This window comes from Otolemur garnettii, unplaced genomic scaffold (genome assembly GCF_000181295.1).
Source record: "Otolemur garnettii isolate 467f Iridium unplaced genomic scaffold, OtoGar3 scaffold00068, whole genome shotgun sequence".
NCBI lineage: Eukaryota > Metazoa > Chordata > Mammalia > Primates > Galagidae > Otolemur > Otolemur garnettii.
The window spans coordinates 6,986,892-7,000,601 of NW_003852463.1; the positions used below are offsets into that span (position 1 = coordinate 6,986,892).

The following is a 13,710-nucleotide window of genomic DNA, read 5'->3' on the forward strand; positions in this document are numbered from 1 at the left end:
CCTACCCACTCACCTTCTAGAGACAGAACTCACGTTAGTGAGGAGAGATGATACACTTTTTAAAATCAGTGGTCTAATGCCTCACTCATCGCCAGGGTCCAGGCAGGCACTGGTGAAATGCTCACAGGGTTGAGCTGAATGCACAGACCCTTGGTTCACTGGTGTTATTTAAACACTTGATACTATTTAATGAACTAGGACAGGTTCATTAGCTATAGAACCCCTGTGTGTTCTCAATAGGCTGGTTGGTGAGTTGGTTGAAGGACTCACTGAAGATAGCTTGCTGTCTAGGATCCAGAAGTAAAACAGGTGCGGAACACACTTCTGTGCCAACTTTCGTCACTTACCTGGAATGATTTCAAAGACAAACTTCCCAGCTTCTTCTGGGTTTGTGGCGATCTCCTTGATTGTGCTTCCTGGGAGATACATGCAGCCCTGAAAGATCAGAAGTCAAGCCTTTTAGAAGAGCAGCAGTTTTATCACCTGAAAACCAAAATTAAGTTGGAACAGATAGGAGAAAGTTGGGACAGGAGGCGTGTAGGTGAAGGGAAGCCAGGACCCAGTTTTATTGGGGCTCTTCTGCTACCCAGGCCCTGGGGAAATTTAGTGGCAGCTCCCAGAGAGCAAGCTAGGTGCCTAAAGAGAGGACTCGGTCCCAGAAGGACCCAACTTCAAGGGCAATGCAGACACTTGGTCTTTGTGAGACTGGGGTGGGAAGGCATACTACCAACCAGCTTGTGGAGGGTGCAGTTAGAACTGACCAGTGGCCCTTTGCAGGATCGGGGCATCTAGTCCTTCTTGCAGCCCTCCATGCAGGGGGTCATTGTGTCCATTTACAAGTGAGAAAACTGGAGATCAGAAAGGTTCTGTAATTTGCCCAAGGTCACAGAGCCAGTAGGTAGCAGAAAGGCAGCTCATTCCAGAAAAGAGTCCAAAACCAGTTTTCCTCACAGCCAAGGCAGGAGGAAACGTCACCTTAACTCCACTGCTACCCTCGATCCCCTGAGGGGTGTGCTGGTTCACTGGGCTGTGTGACTGCTTACACACAAGTATGTTAGCAGAGAAGCAATCACTTCCAACCTGTGCATGCAGCGGCTTCCTCACTCCCAGAGCTCTTTCACATGCGACAGCTCATGAGGCCCCACAATAGCTCCTTAGGGAGAGCTTGGCAAGATTTATCAATTTATCACTGCCACTGTACAGACAAGGAAATGACACTGTGAAAGGCTGAGTGACTGTGTAAAGTGACACAGTGAAGCTACACTGGAGTTAGTTACTCCTTATTACATCTCAGTGGATGTCAAGGTAGCAACTTCTGGGTCTAGTAAACACGTGTGTCTTCATTCCAGAATAAAGTGGATGGAGAGGACTGGCAAGAGAGAACACTCCAAAGGCAAAGGGTGAAAGGAAATCTCAGAGGTGACATCTGCTCAGGACCCTGATAAATGTTTCTTGAAGGTCTAGAAATAAAAATGTGTAAGACCGAGGAGAAGACAGGAGGAAGGAAGGAAGAACAACAGGAGAAAGGGCAAAAGGAGGGGAGCATGAGGATGGATGAGAGGAAAAGTAAGAGGGAGAGAAAGAGAAGAGGGGAGAGGAAAAGGAGAGGAGGAGACGAGAAGAAGTCTGTCTAGGAAACGGAATTCTGCAATTCCTCTACATTCTCTGATTTCATTACTTAAAGATAACCTTTACCTCCATGGCCCTCACCATCTTCAGCCAACTATATCACTGTTCTCAGAAAAAGTGACCCTGAGTTTGTGCTGCTGGGCTACTTTGGATGAGTTATGGCCCCAGAATTAAAGGCCGTGTTACTTCTAGACAGGAAAGAGCATGGCTTTGCCGGAGGAGGAGGAGGAAGGTACATCTCCACAGTGCCTGCTTCCCTTAAGTTCCTCTCTCTAAACTGCCATTGATACCCCAAATCATTTCATCAGAAGATGGCAAAAATAAAATACTAAAAATATACAGGCCATTTATTGAGCAGTTAGTCCGAGCTGATTGCCTTGGAGGTGCTAGCATATCTAATCTTCCTAACAACTCCGTGAGAGAAGAACTGTTATTTTCCCCATTGGAGAGATGAGGCAATAAGGCTCAGAGAGGTGAATTAGCAAACCCAGCATTACAAAACTGATTACTAACTCTTAGGACAGCTACGATTGAAAGCTCAGTCAGTGTGATTCTAGAATTACAAATATGGCTTTACTTACAAGTCCCATTTGCTAGAAGAAGTGACAACCAGAGTTAAACTTATTAGCACCAATAGGTAAATGACTAATTGCAGGCCTTCCCTCCCCCACACCTGTGCTGAGAATGAAGAGACACAAGTGGGGGTGAGGCTGAGTCCGTTGATGTGGAAGGAAGAAGGGTCCAGGTTGCTGTGAACCACTATCACCCACTTTGCAAGGGTGGGCTCTGTGCAAAGAAGGAAGGAGGGAGAAGCTTACGATGGAGGCCACAAGTGCCACAGCAACGGAGCAGGGGAGGCAGCTGTGGCACTGGGGTGCTAGAAATCCAAATATAAGTTTATCTATAAGTCAGTTATAGCCCAGCTCCTAATTACAACATTTTCCAAAATGCTTATGTTGGTTCAGGAGAACTAACTGTTACATTTTCAAGAGCTCTGTGAGCCAGTTGTTAGAAATGGCAGAATTTAAATTCTATAAACTTACAATGTAATAGTTTATATTAAAAAAGGTAATGATACTCAAAATTTATGACTTCCTAATTATTTATTGTATCCTATTGTTATTTCTGCTGATGTGGCTATTTATATCTACTCTGTATGTGTGGTGGAAATTCTGTATCATGTTGCACTATTGCACATATTTTCTCAACTCTGGGTTCAGTGACAGGACATTGGTTGTTTACAATGTCAATCACAATGGGAGTATTTGCACCACAGAAATTAGTACATGTTGCACTTCAATCAATTCTCCTACCAGAGAGCTGATTGTCAAAAACCAATGGTGGGGTGGAGTGAGGGGGTAAAGGGCCAGGGACTGACCCCACCACTGATGGTTTGTGGTTTGTTTTTGCATGTTCTGTTGTCCTGCTTAAACAGATGTACAAACCCCCCTTCAGTGGGGTTAGTCCCTGACCCCAGCCACTGGTATGTGACTGTCTAGATGTTTATTGGCACACCGCCAGTAGACAACCACCTGGGTTACCTTTTCAGAAAACAAGGGGATGAGGGAGTAGGACAATGGATTTACCCTACTAAGCTAGGATTGTCCAAAACTGTGATTGGAGCAAAAACTTGAGGGCAATTTTCTGAGATTCTGCTTTAAACAACTTCCCTGACAAAGAACATTTCACACTAGGTTATATAAATAGATCATGGACTTACAGAACATTATGCTATTAGAGCTAGATAGGCTAGGTAGGATATTTCTGAGAACATGGAGGAAAAGAAATGCACAGATTGCCTTTTATAGAGCCACAAGATTCCCGACAAGCACATACAGAAAAATCTAGAACATAGGATTCCACAATTTTTAAAAATATTCTCTTCTGGTCCAAGGTTTCTCATCATAAATAGCAGTGTATATCTTTTATTATTTTTTTTGGAAAGGAACTTAGAACCAGAATCACTGGCATTGATAATTGAAAATCTGACCAAATGGCTTTCTAGAAAGGTTATACCAACCCACAACATGATTTTCAGTGTATGTGAAGGCTCTCTTCATCTGACTGCTCCAAGATTATTGGTATATTTCTGCTTTTTGGTTTCTTGAGGAATAGGATGTATGGGCATTTTTAAATTTACAAAGCATCATATTTTAATTGTAAAAATATTATAAAATAAACAAAAAGAAATTAAAAATAGTATATGTAACCCTGGTACACAAAGACAATCCTTTAACACATAGATTCGTAATTTTTTTCAAGAATAGAATTAATATATACATCATCTTCTGTTGAAAACTCTTTTTCTTTAAGACAATAATATCATGCAAATCTTTGCTTTCAAAACTATTAATTTAGAACATCAATGTCTGAATTGTATTCTATTGCATAGATATATAAAAGTACAGGCTGGGCGTGGTGGCTCATGCCTGTAATCCCAGGACTCTGGTAGACTGAGGTGGGTGGATTGCCTGAGCTCAGGGTTTCAAGATCAACCTGAGCTAGAATGAAACTCTGTCTCTAAAAATAGCCAGGCATTGTGGTGGGCTGCTACTTGAGAGGCAGAGGCAAGAGGATCTCTTGAGCCCAAGAGTTTGAGGTTGCTGTGAGCTATGACACTATGGCACTCTACCAAGGGCAACAAAGTGAGATTCTGTCTCAAAATAAATAGATGAATAAATAAATAAATGTCAAAAAGTTTGTATTTTTAGATAGGCATTATTGCCCTCCAGAAAGGTTGTATGGATTTTCATTTCCACCAGCTGTGCATAAGAATTCCTATTTCCTAGTCCTTATCAAGCAAAACTTCTGGAAAATGTTTGCCAATTTGATAAGAGTACGTTGATGTCTTATTAGCTTATATCGTATGTGTTATCACTGAGATCGAACTTTGTTTTATATGTTTAGTGGCCATTATATTTCTTTGGTAAATTGTTCATTTGTATCATAGTTCTTTCTTCTATTAAGCTGTTTGAACATTTCTTTCTTTCTTTTTTTTTTGGAGTTTTTGGCCAGGGTTGGGTTTGAACCCACCACCTGTGGTATATGGGGCTGGCGCCCTACTCCTTGAGCCACAGGTACCACCCTGAACATTTCTTAAGGATTTGAAATAATATTTTAAATATTAAGAATATTTGTTTACTACAATATTTGAACATACACAATTTTTCCCTGTTTATTATTTGCCTTTTAGGTTTATTTTTTATTTTTTAAGGTATATTTTTATTTATGAAATTAAATTAGTCTTTCTTTTGTGCTATTATACCTAATCCCACTCTCCCAGATATTATGCAGATATCTGCATTTTCTTCTAGTATTTTTATGAATTCACAAAATTTAAGCATTTAATCCAAGTGGAATAATAACTGGTATAAAACGTAATGTGAAAATGTTACCTTTACTCTTTCCCAAAAATTTAGCTCATGTCTATAACTTTCATTTTATTTCTAGATATCTTCAATGTCTAGAAATCTTATAACACAGTTAAATGATGGTATAATAATGGTTTTTTATTTTAAATAGTTTTTAAAATCTTAAATAATTGTGGCTGTATGAAAAATCTATAAAGCTATCCACTTAATTCTTATTTGTGATAATAATACATGAAAATCAGCCCAAATTTCCAACAGTAGAAAATTAATTAAATAAATTATAGACCATCCATACAATTATTTTGCCACCATTAAGAATTTCATTATATAAATGCCTATATCCAGAAATCAGAAAGATCAACAATTTAATGAATCATCTCGGGGAACAAGAAAAGGGAAAGTAATCCAATCCCAAACCTAGGAGAAGAAAAGAAATAGCTGAACTTAGTTCAAAACTACATGAAATTGAGGACAAAGAATTATTCAGAAGAATAGCAAGACAAAAAGTTGGTTCTTTGAAAAGATAAATAAAATTGACAAATCCTAGGCCAGATTAACTAGAAACAGAAAAGAAAGATCTCCAATAAACTCAAATAGAAACAAAAAAGGGGAAATAACAACTGATAACACAGAGATATAAAAAATCTTCACTGAATACTACAGAAAACTCTATGCCCAGAAATTTGAAAACATGGAGGAAGTGGACTAATCCCTAGAATCACACTACCTCCCTAGACTCAACCATAAGACTTCCCAAAATCAACCAGGAAGAAATAGATTTCTTGAACAAATCAATACTAAGCACCAAAATTGTAACAAGTGTAAAAAAGCTTCCAACAAAAATAAGTCCTGAACCAGTTTCACACCAGAATTCTACGAAACCTTCAAAGAAGAGCTTTCACTTTATACTGTAGAACCTATTCCAAAACATGGAGGAGGATGGAATCCTTCCCAACTCCTTCTATGAATCAAATGTAACCCTGAGATTGAAACTATGAAAGGACATAACAAGAAAGGAAAACTACAGACCAATTTCATTAATGAATTTTTTTTTTTTGAGACAGAGCCTCAAGCTGTTGCCCTAGGGTAGAGTGCTGTGGCATCACAGCTCACAGCAACCTTCAACTCCTGGGCTCAAGCGAGTCTCCTGCCTCTGCCTCCCAAGTAGCTGGGACTACAGGCGCCTGCCACAACACCTGGCTATTTTTTGATTGCAGTCATCATTGTTGTTTGGCAGGCCAGGGCTGGATTTGAACCCGCCAGCTCAGGTGTATGTAGCTGGTGCCTTAGCCACTTAAGCCACAGGCGCTGAGCCGCATTAATGAATATTAATGCCAAAATACTCCACAAAAATCTTAGCAAATAGAATTCAGCTACACATCAAAAACATAATTTTTCCTGACCAAGTTGGCTGGTTCAACATATACACATCTGTAAACATAATTCACTACATAAACAGAAGTAAAACCTAAGACCCTATAATCCTCTCAAAAGATGCCAAAAAAGCATTTAACAAAATTCAGCATCTTTTGTTATAAGAACACTTAAGAAAATTGGCACAGAGGGTACATTTCTTTTCTTTTCTTTCTTCTTCTTTTTTTTTTTTTTTATTGAGACAGAGTCTCATTTTGTCACCCTCAGTAGAGTGCTGTAGCATCATAGCTCATAGCAACCTGCAATTCTTGGGCTCAAGTGATTCTCTTGCTTCAGTCTCCCTAGAAGCTGGGACTACAGGTGCCTGCCACAGTGCCTGGCTTTTTTTTTTTTTTTTTTAATTTAGCAGGCTTGGGCCAGATTCAAACCCACTGCCCTTGGAGCATGTGGCCAGTGCCCTAACCACTGAACAACAGGCGCCCAGCCAGAGGGTACATTTCTTAAACTAATGGAAGCTATTTATGACAAACTCACAGCCAATATCATACTGAATGGAGAAAAACTTAAAGTATTTCCACTTAGAACTGGCACCAAACAAAACATAGTGCTGGAAGTCCTAACCAATGCAATTAGGCAAGACAAGAATATCCAGGGTATTCAAACGGGGACAGAGGAGGTCAAACTATCACTCTTTGTTGATGATATGATCTTATGCTTAGACAATCCCAAGGACTCAACCATGAGATTCCTGGAAATTTTCAAGAAATACAGTAGCATCTCAGGGTATAAAGTCAATGTTCACAAATCAGTAACCTTCTTATATGCCAACAGCAGACAAGCTGAAAATTAAACCAAAGACATAATACCTTTCACTGTGGCATCAAAGAAAATGGAATACCTTGGAATATACTTAAGGAAGTATGTAAAGAATCTTTACAGAGAGAACTATGAGACACTGAGAAATAGCAGAGGATGTTACAGATGGAAGAACATGCCATGCTTGTGGCTGCAAAGAATTGATCCTGCTAAACTGTCTATACTACCCAAAGAAATCTAGATATTTAACACAATCTCCATTAAAATTCCAATGTCATACTGTGAAGATTTAAAAAATACAGATTTATGTTTCATATGGGACCAGAAACAAAAAGGAATAGCCAACTTGATTCTTCAAAATAAGAACAAATCTGCAGGCATCACATTACCAGACTTCAGGTTATACTACAAGCCTATAGTGATCAAAACATGACGCTACTGGCATAAAAATAGAAACACAGATCGATGGAACAGAATAGAGAACATAGAGATGAAATCAGCCTGATAATCGCCCTCTGATCTTTGATAAAGCAAACAAAAGCATTCTTGGGGAAAAGAATCCCTATTTAATAAACGGTGCTGGGAGAACTGCTTAGCCACTTGTAAAAGACTGAATCTAGAGGATCACTTCTCATCGCTCAGGAAAAATTTTAACTCATGATGGATAAAAGATTTAGATCTGAGACACGAGCAACTATAAAAACTCTAGAGGGCAGCGTGGAAAAAACTCTTCATGATATCAACCTTGGGAAAGAATTTATAAAGAAGATCCCAAAGGCAATTGGAGCAACAGTAAAAATAATAAACGGGACCCAATCAAATTAAAGTTTCTGCACAGCTAAGGGCACAACCAACAAAGCAAAGAAACTATTTTCAGAGTAGAGGAAGATATTTGCATGCTACAGATTCGACAAAGGGGTAATAACCGGAACCTACAAAGAACTCGTGCAAATCAACAATAACAAAAAAGAGCAAGCAACTCCATTAAACACTGAACAGGAAACATGAACAGAATCTTTTCTCATGAAGACAGATGAATGGCCAACAAACACATGAAAAAATGTGTATCACCTCTAATTATCAGAGAAATGTAACTCCAAATCACTTAGACATCACCTAATCCCAATTAGAATACCCTACATCACCAGGTCCCAAAACAACAGATGGGTGCTGTGAGAAGGGAATAGTCATGCACCGATGGTGGGACTGCAAACTAGTACAGCCTTTATGGAAAGAAGTATGGAGAGTCCTCAATGAATTACAAGTAGACCTTCCATTTGATCCTGCAATCCTGTCACTAGGTATCTACCCCAAATAAAAAACCATTTTACCATAAGGACACTTGCATTCAAAGGTATATAGCACCCTACTTCACAATTCCAAATGCCCTTCAACATATGAATGGATTAATAAATTGTGGTAGATGCATACCATGGGATACTATTCATCTGTTTAAAAAGATGAATATATTGTATCTTTTGTGACAACAGTGGAGAACACTCTCCTAAGTAAAGTATCACTGGAATGGAAAAATGAGCATGCACTAAGTGCTAATTTGAAACTAGTAGATTAAAAACTATGTGTTCATAGGAGAGAAAAATTCATTTAAATTAAAGAAGGGAAAGGGGGGAGAGGGTTCATCAAGTTCCTGCCCTACTTCCTGGCTGATGGACTCAACTACACCTTGAACTTTACCTTAGAAATACACTGTAACCTGATCATAGTAGTCTGAAATTAAAAAATAAAATAAAATAATGAAAACAATTACATTATAGAATCATTTAATGCTAAGGAGCAAGATTCTTGACATATTGTTATTTTTATTTAAATAATGTTATTACACGAATTTTCACTTATAATAGATGAGTTTCTAAATGTATATGTATAGGGAAGGCTGGAAGATGTGGGGATATAGGTGGAGATTTCTTACTGAGGGAATAAGGAATAATTTTTATTTTCTACTTTGTGCTTTTCTGCATCTTCCAGAGTCCATACCATGCACATGTATAGCTTTACAATCAATATTAATACAGTAAATATGCTTATTCCTTCTAATAAATGGTCAATATATTCCTAAAAGCTTTATTTTTATATCTGAAATAAGAATTCAATTTTACCAAATGCTTTTTTCAGTTATGTATTGAGGGGGCTATGTGGTTTATCTTACTTGACCTATTGATCTCATATATTACATTATCCTATTATATTAGATATCCTAAAAATAAGCTATCTTTGTAATTCTATAAGAAGCCTTACTTAATGATCCTGGGCTAATTTACTCCTGAGAAGGCTTTGAGTTTCTTCCTCTCAGAAGTACAGGGGAGAAGCAAAGACCTTCAAATATTTATTTCACCTTTTGACATTAATTTGTTTTTATAAAACGGTTTTTTAAACATGCTTCAGATCATTTGATCCAGTGAAAAGTTTGGGCCAAGCAGTCTTGCTTCATTTTATGAAAGAAGAAAGAGAAATCCAGAAAGATTAAATAATTATATGGCCAGGTAGTGGCAAAGCCAGGAAAAGAACATGATCTTTGATATCAGGTACTTCTCACCCTCTACACCTGATGGAAACAAAGACTCCCCAGCTACCCTTTCCATAGATTTGGGACGAGCAAAGTATTGTCATCTCTCTTACTCTGCAGATAGGAAGACTTGCTGCATTGTCTTAATCCACCAATTACCACCGTCTTAGCCTGAAACTACTTGGCTCTAATAAGAACTGGGTTGTTCATAAAGAGAAGGAAGTCTGGTTACCACCCACAAGACGCTGGGCATGAACACAGTGGTGGGGTCTCTGGTCCCTTCCTGGCCTCTGCAGTGAAGACACTTAGATCACTCAGACACCTCCAGTGGAAGACCTGCTTAGTCAAGTCCTGCTGCTGTGTGACAGATCCTCAAACCTACCCTTAAAGAAAACTGTCCTCTTCCAAAAGGACCATTTTAGTCCCATCTACCCCTAATACCCACAAACTTCTTATCCTCGCCTTTTTTGGAAAAAAGTTTCCAAAATCTATCTTCCCTAATAAATTCCTTCTGGCCCAGCCCACCCTTTGTCTCCACAGACGTGACCTCTAGTGTAGGTGACCAGCTGCGCTGTTTGCACCGAGACATCTGGTTTATACTGGGGTCCCACTATAATTGTTTTAGCCCTCTCTTTCACTCTCACACACCATAGTGGCCATGAAGAATCAGTGAGGTGGAGAGAAGACACTTGGGCCCAAGAATTAGAATCAAAGCCCATTCTCACAGCCTCATCCACCCCATTAGGAAATGCTGTTTGCTCTACTTTCAAAGCATATCTGGAAGCTGACCATTTTCTTCCAGCCCACAACTCATACTGAGATTCTAACCATCATAACCTTTACCTAGCTTGTCCCTGCATCCCCTCCCCCAGCTCCCAATCTATCTGTGAGCGTAGCAGCCAGAGTCTTCATTTTATTATATAAGCCAAAAATATCCACTCTCTGCTTGGAGCTCTGCAATGCCTCCCTGAGGGCCTCAATGTAAATGGTCAAGTTCTTGCAAGGGCCAACAATGCCCATGGCAATCTGGCCCCCAGCCCTCGAGCCTGCCCTCACTTCTCTGACCTCATCTCCCCTGATCCTCACTACCCTCCAGTGATCTCCTTGCTACTCGCCTCACAAGTCAGGCAGGCTCCTCTTCTGCCTTCAGGCTTAGCACTGGCTCTTCCCTCTGCCTAGGGATCCTGTCTAGGGACCGCCTGGCTAATTTCCTTTCCTTCTAATCTCTGCTCAGATGTCACCTTCTTCCTCAGATCACTTGAACCACCCTATTTAAAACCGCAACACCTCCCCAGATTCTTGGTCTCCCCTCTACCCATTCTATTTTTTCTCTCATGGATCTTTTTTTCTAACAAACTACATACTTCCCTTATTTCTTTTGCTTATTTTCTGTCTTTCCTCCCCCCTCCCCAACATTCTAAGCTCCACGTGGCAGAGATTTTTACCTGTTTTTCTCACTGATTGATTTCAAGTACCTAGAACAGTGTCTGGCATGTAGTAAATGCTCTGTCAATATTTTTGAACAAACAAATCAGTGAGCCGCCAAATCAATTTTCCTGCAGCCAGATCACCACCATCACCACTGTGCTGGGACCCTTGAACTAAAGCTGCATGTAAGATCCTCCCCAGTCCCCATCTCAAGCTTCCTGGAGGACCACTCTGTCACCTGTACAACTCCATTTATCTATCTAGAAAATGGTGACAAGGCAAAAGTGACCTCTCTTAAATGGATGTGTCCAGTCCTGCTGAGAAAGCCTGGGAGAGTCTAAGTGCAGTCTCCGTGGGCTCCACGCCCGCCCCCTCCGAGCCTGTAGAGGGACAGCCTTGTTACTAATGGGGACAAACATCCAGGCTGGTACCTGTGGCTTCGTGTCCTCTTCATCCTTATAGTAGTAGAGTTGCTGTGCCCTCAGCACAAAGTATCTCTGCTGCCAGTTTTTCACGATGGACCTCTGCTTCTTCAACCAGCCCATCTTGATGGGCCTCTCCAGAGGGTTGGGGGCAGACGACAGGTGAGAGGCGGCCATCTGCTCACCGGTCATCACGCTCCTTGACCGAGCTGTAGAGAGGAACAGACAGGCAGACTGACTGAGGGACATGGGCAGCGAGCACAGAGTGGGTGGAGAGACGACAGGGGATCCCCTGGGGGTGGGCCAAGAGGTGGCTGAAGACACAGTCAGGTCCAGTTCAAGGGTACAGATCTGTATCAGAGACAACGCCCCAGGAGCCAGAGAGGCAGCCAGGGGTCAGCTCCTGCTCAGGGCCAGACCAAGACCAGAAACGAGGTGGAAACCAGGGGCCCTGTGCATGCCCAGTCCAGCGCCGCTGGCTGCCCTCTCATTCCGCAAAGTGAAAGGTTGGCTGGAGCCTTCTGAAGAGGAAGTGGCCGCAGCATCTGACACAAGGTGCTTCCTTTTTCCTGCGTGGGAGTCAGCATCTGACAAGAGGGAGGAGAAAATAATGCCTCGCTCTGAGGGTTCAGGGTGAGTCCCACGCAGCTGCAGAGGCCGCCGGAAGTGGCCTGGGCATTCTTCCACAGCGGCTGCTTCTGAGGAGGAGCTAGTTGTGTTAGCTCTGACCTCCCTGTCAAATAGAGTCCCCCAACAGACCCCACTGAAGCCCCCGGTCCCTGACCACGCAGCCAGCCTGCAGGGAGCCCCCACCTCTGGTATTTTCCTGCTGAGTGTCCTGAGTGCCACTCTGTCTTTTGCCTGCGGAGAGTCCTCTGATTGGACAAGGACATCACCATTGCTGCATTCTCATGGCCTTTCTGGTCAGGTGTTCATTACCAACAGAATTCAGAGCAGGACTGGAAGCCTGCCCCCTCAACCCACTGCACGTAGTGGCCTTTGTTTTCATACATGACTTCTGCCCATCATCAGGTTGGGTCCAGGGCTATGCATCCCATACCTTGTCTCCATGGTAACCCCACTCAGGACAACCGTCTCCTTTCCTTGCCCCCACAGTGCTTCATTATTGTCCCATCTCCACTTCACACCTTCCTTCTAAGCCTCACCTTCCTTCTTTGCGAGCCAGTTCAACCGTGACCTTAAGCCTGTGTTAGAGCTCCCTGTCACTTGGGCCTTGTGCTGCCCCCACCCTTGCTACTACCAGGGTCTGCATTCCTTTCCCTCCACCGCGTACTGCAGGAGGAAGTCTCTATTTCTAATGCCTTTGCCCAACTTTTGTCAGTCCTAGAACATAGCTGAACCAAGCCATCAACTTCCCTCTGGCTGCCTCACCTAACCAGAGACTAGGTTTTCCTTTCCTGGCACTTTAACCTTTGATAAGTGAAACAACTTCCCTGAGCCTCGATTTCCTTGCTTGTTAAACTGGGATAAAAATGGGCCCTGCTATATGGAATTGTGGGGATTAAACAAACTAACACGTACAAACCACTTAGCACGGTCCCTGGTCAAAGGTAAACAGATGTTACTCTTATTATTTTTATCAACAGATGAGTTTATTTCCTGTTACTAGGGGATCATTTTTGAGAACTTCTTCAATGTCTCCACTTCAAAATGTAATGGGCACAAATATACACTTAGAAGAAATAATACCAAGCATTTGATAGGTCTATAATGTGACCATGTTCACATTAATCAATTGCTCATTGCAAAATAGCTAGAAAGGACTCTGCACTAACTGGGCTCCCTGACCCTTCCAAGGGGTCTCTGTTCTTTAACACGCCTTCATACCTAAGGTCCAGCTTGCAGTTATGCCTTACCTCCCACCAGGGACCTGGAGTGGCCATACCATATTGTACATCAGGTTGCAGACATAATTAATTCAACCTCTTGTTGGACCCCATCATAAGAGTGTATATACTCAGAGGGAGGGAAAGCAATTTGATATTTGATGAAAATTTGGTTGCACACTTACAAAGTGTTTACTTTAATCAGTGAGTCCCAGCAGCCCAGTTAAGATCATTGTCTTAGATGTTGCTCCTTTTACCTGCCACCTTCAAGGTCTCCCATATGTAACTCAAGGGGCAGC

The 13,710-nt window shown here is 41.5% G+C and overlaps 1 protein-coding gene across 2 annotated transcripts in view; it reads right to left on the minus strand.

The window, feature by feature from the left end:
- The window catches only part of ARHGAP25 (Rho GTPase activating protein 25), a 97,029-nt gene that overhangs the window by 42,580 nt on the left and 40,739 nt on the right, over nucleotides 1–13,710 (minus strand). For both annotated transcript variants that reach the window (XM_003793449.3, XM_023515309.1), the window contains exons 2-3: nucleotides 11,574–11,773; nucleotides 348–435 (exon numbers count right to left, since the gene is read on the minus strand). In XM_003793449.3, coding sequence (XP_003793497.2) covers nucleotides 348–435; nucleotides 11,574–11,773 — 288 coding nt within the window. The remainder of the gene's footprint in view (nucleotides 1–347; nucleotides 436–11,573; nucleotides 11,774–13,710) is intronic.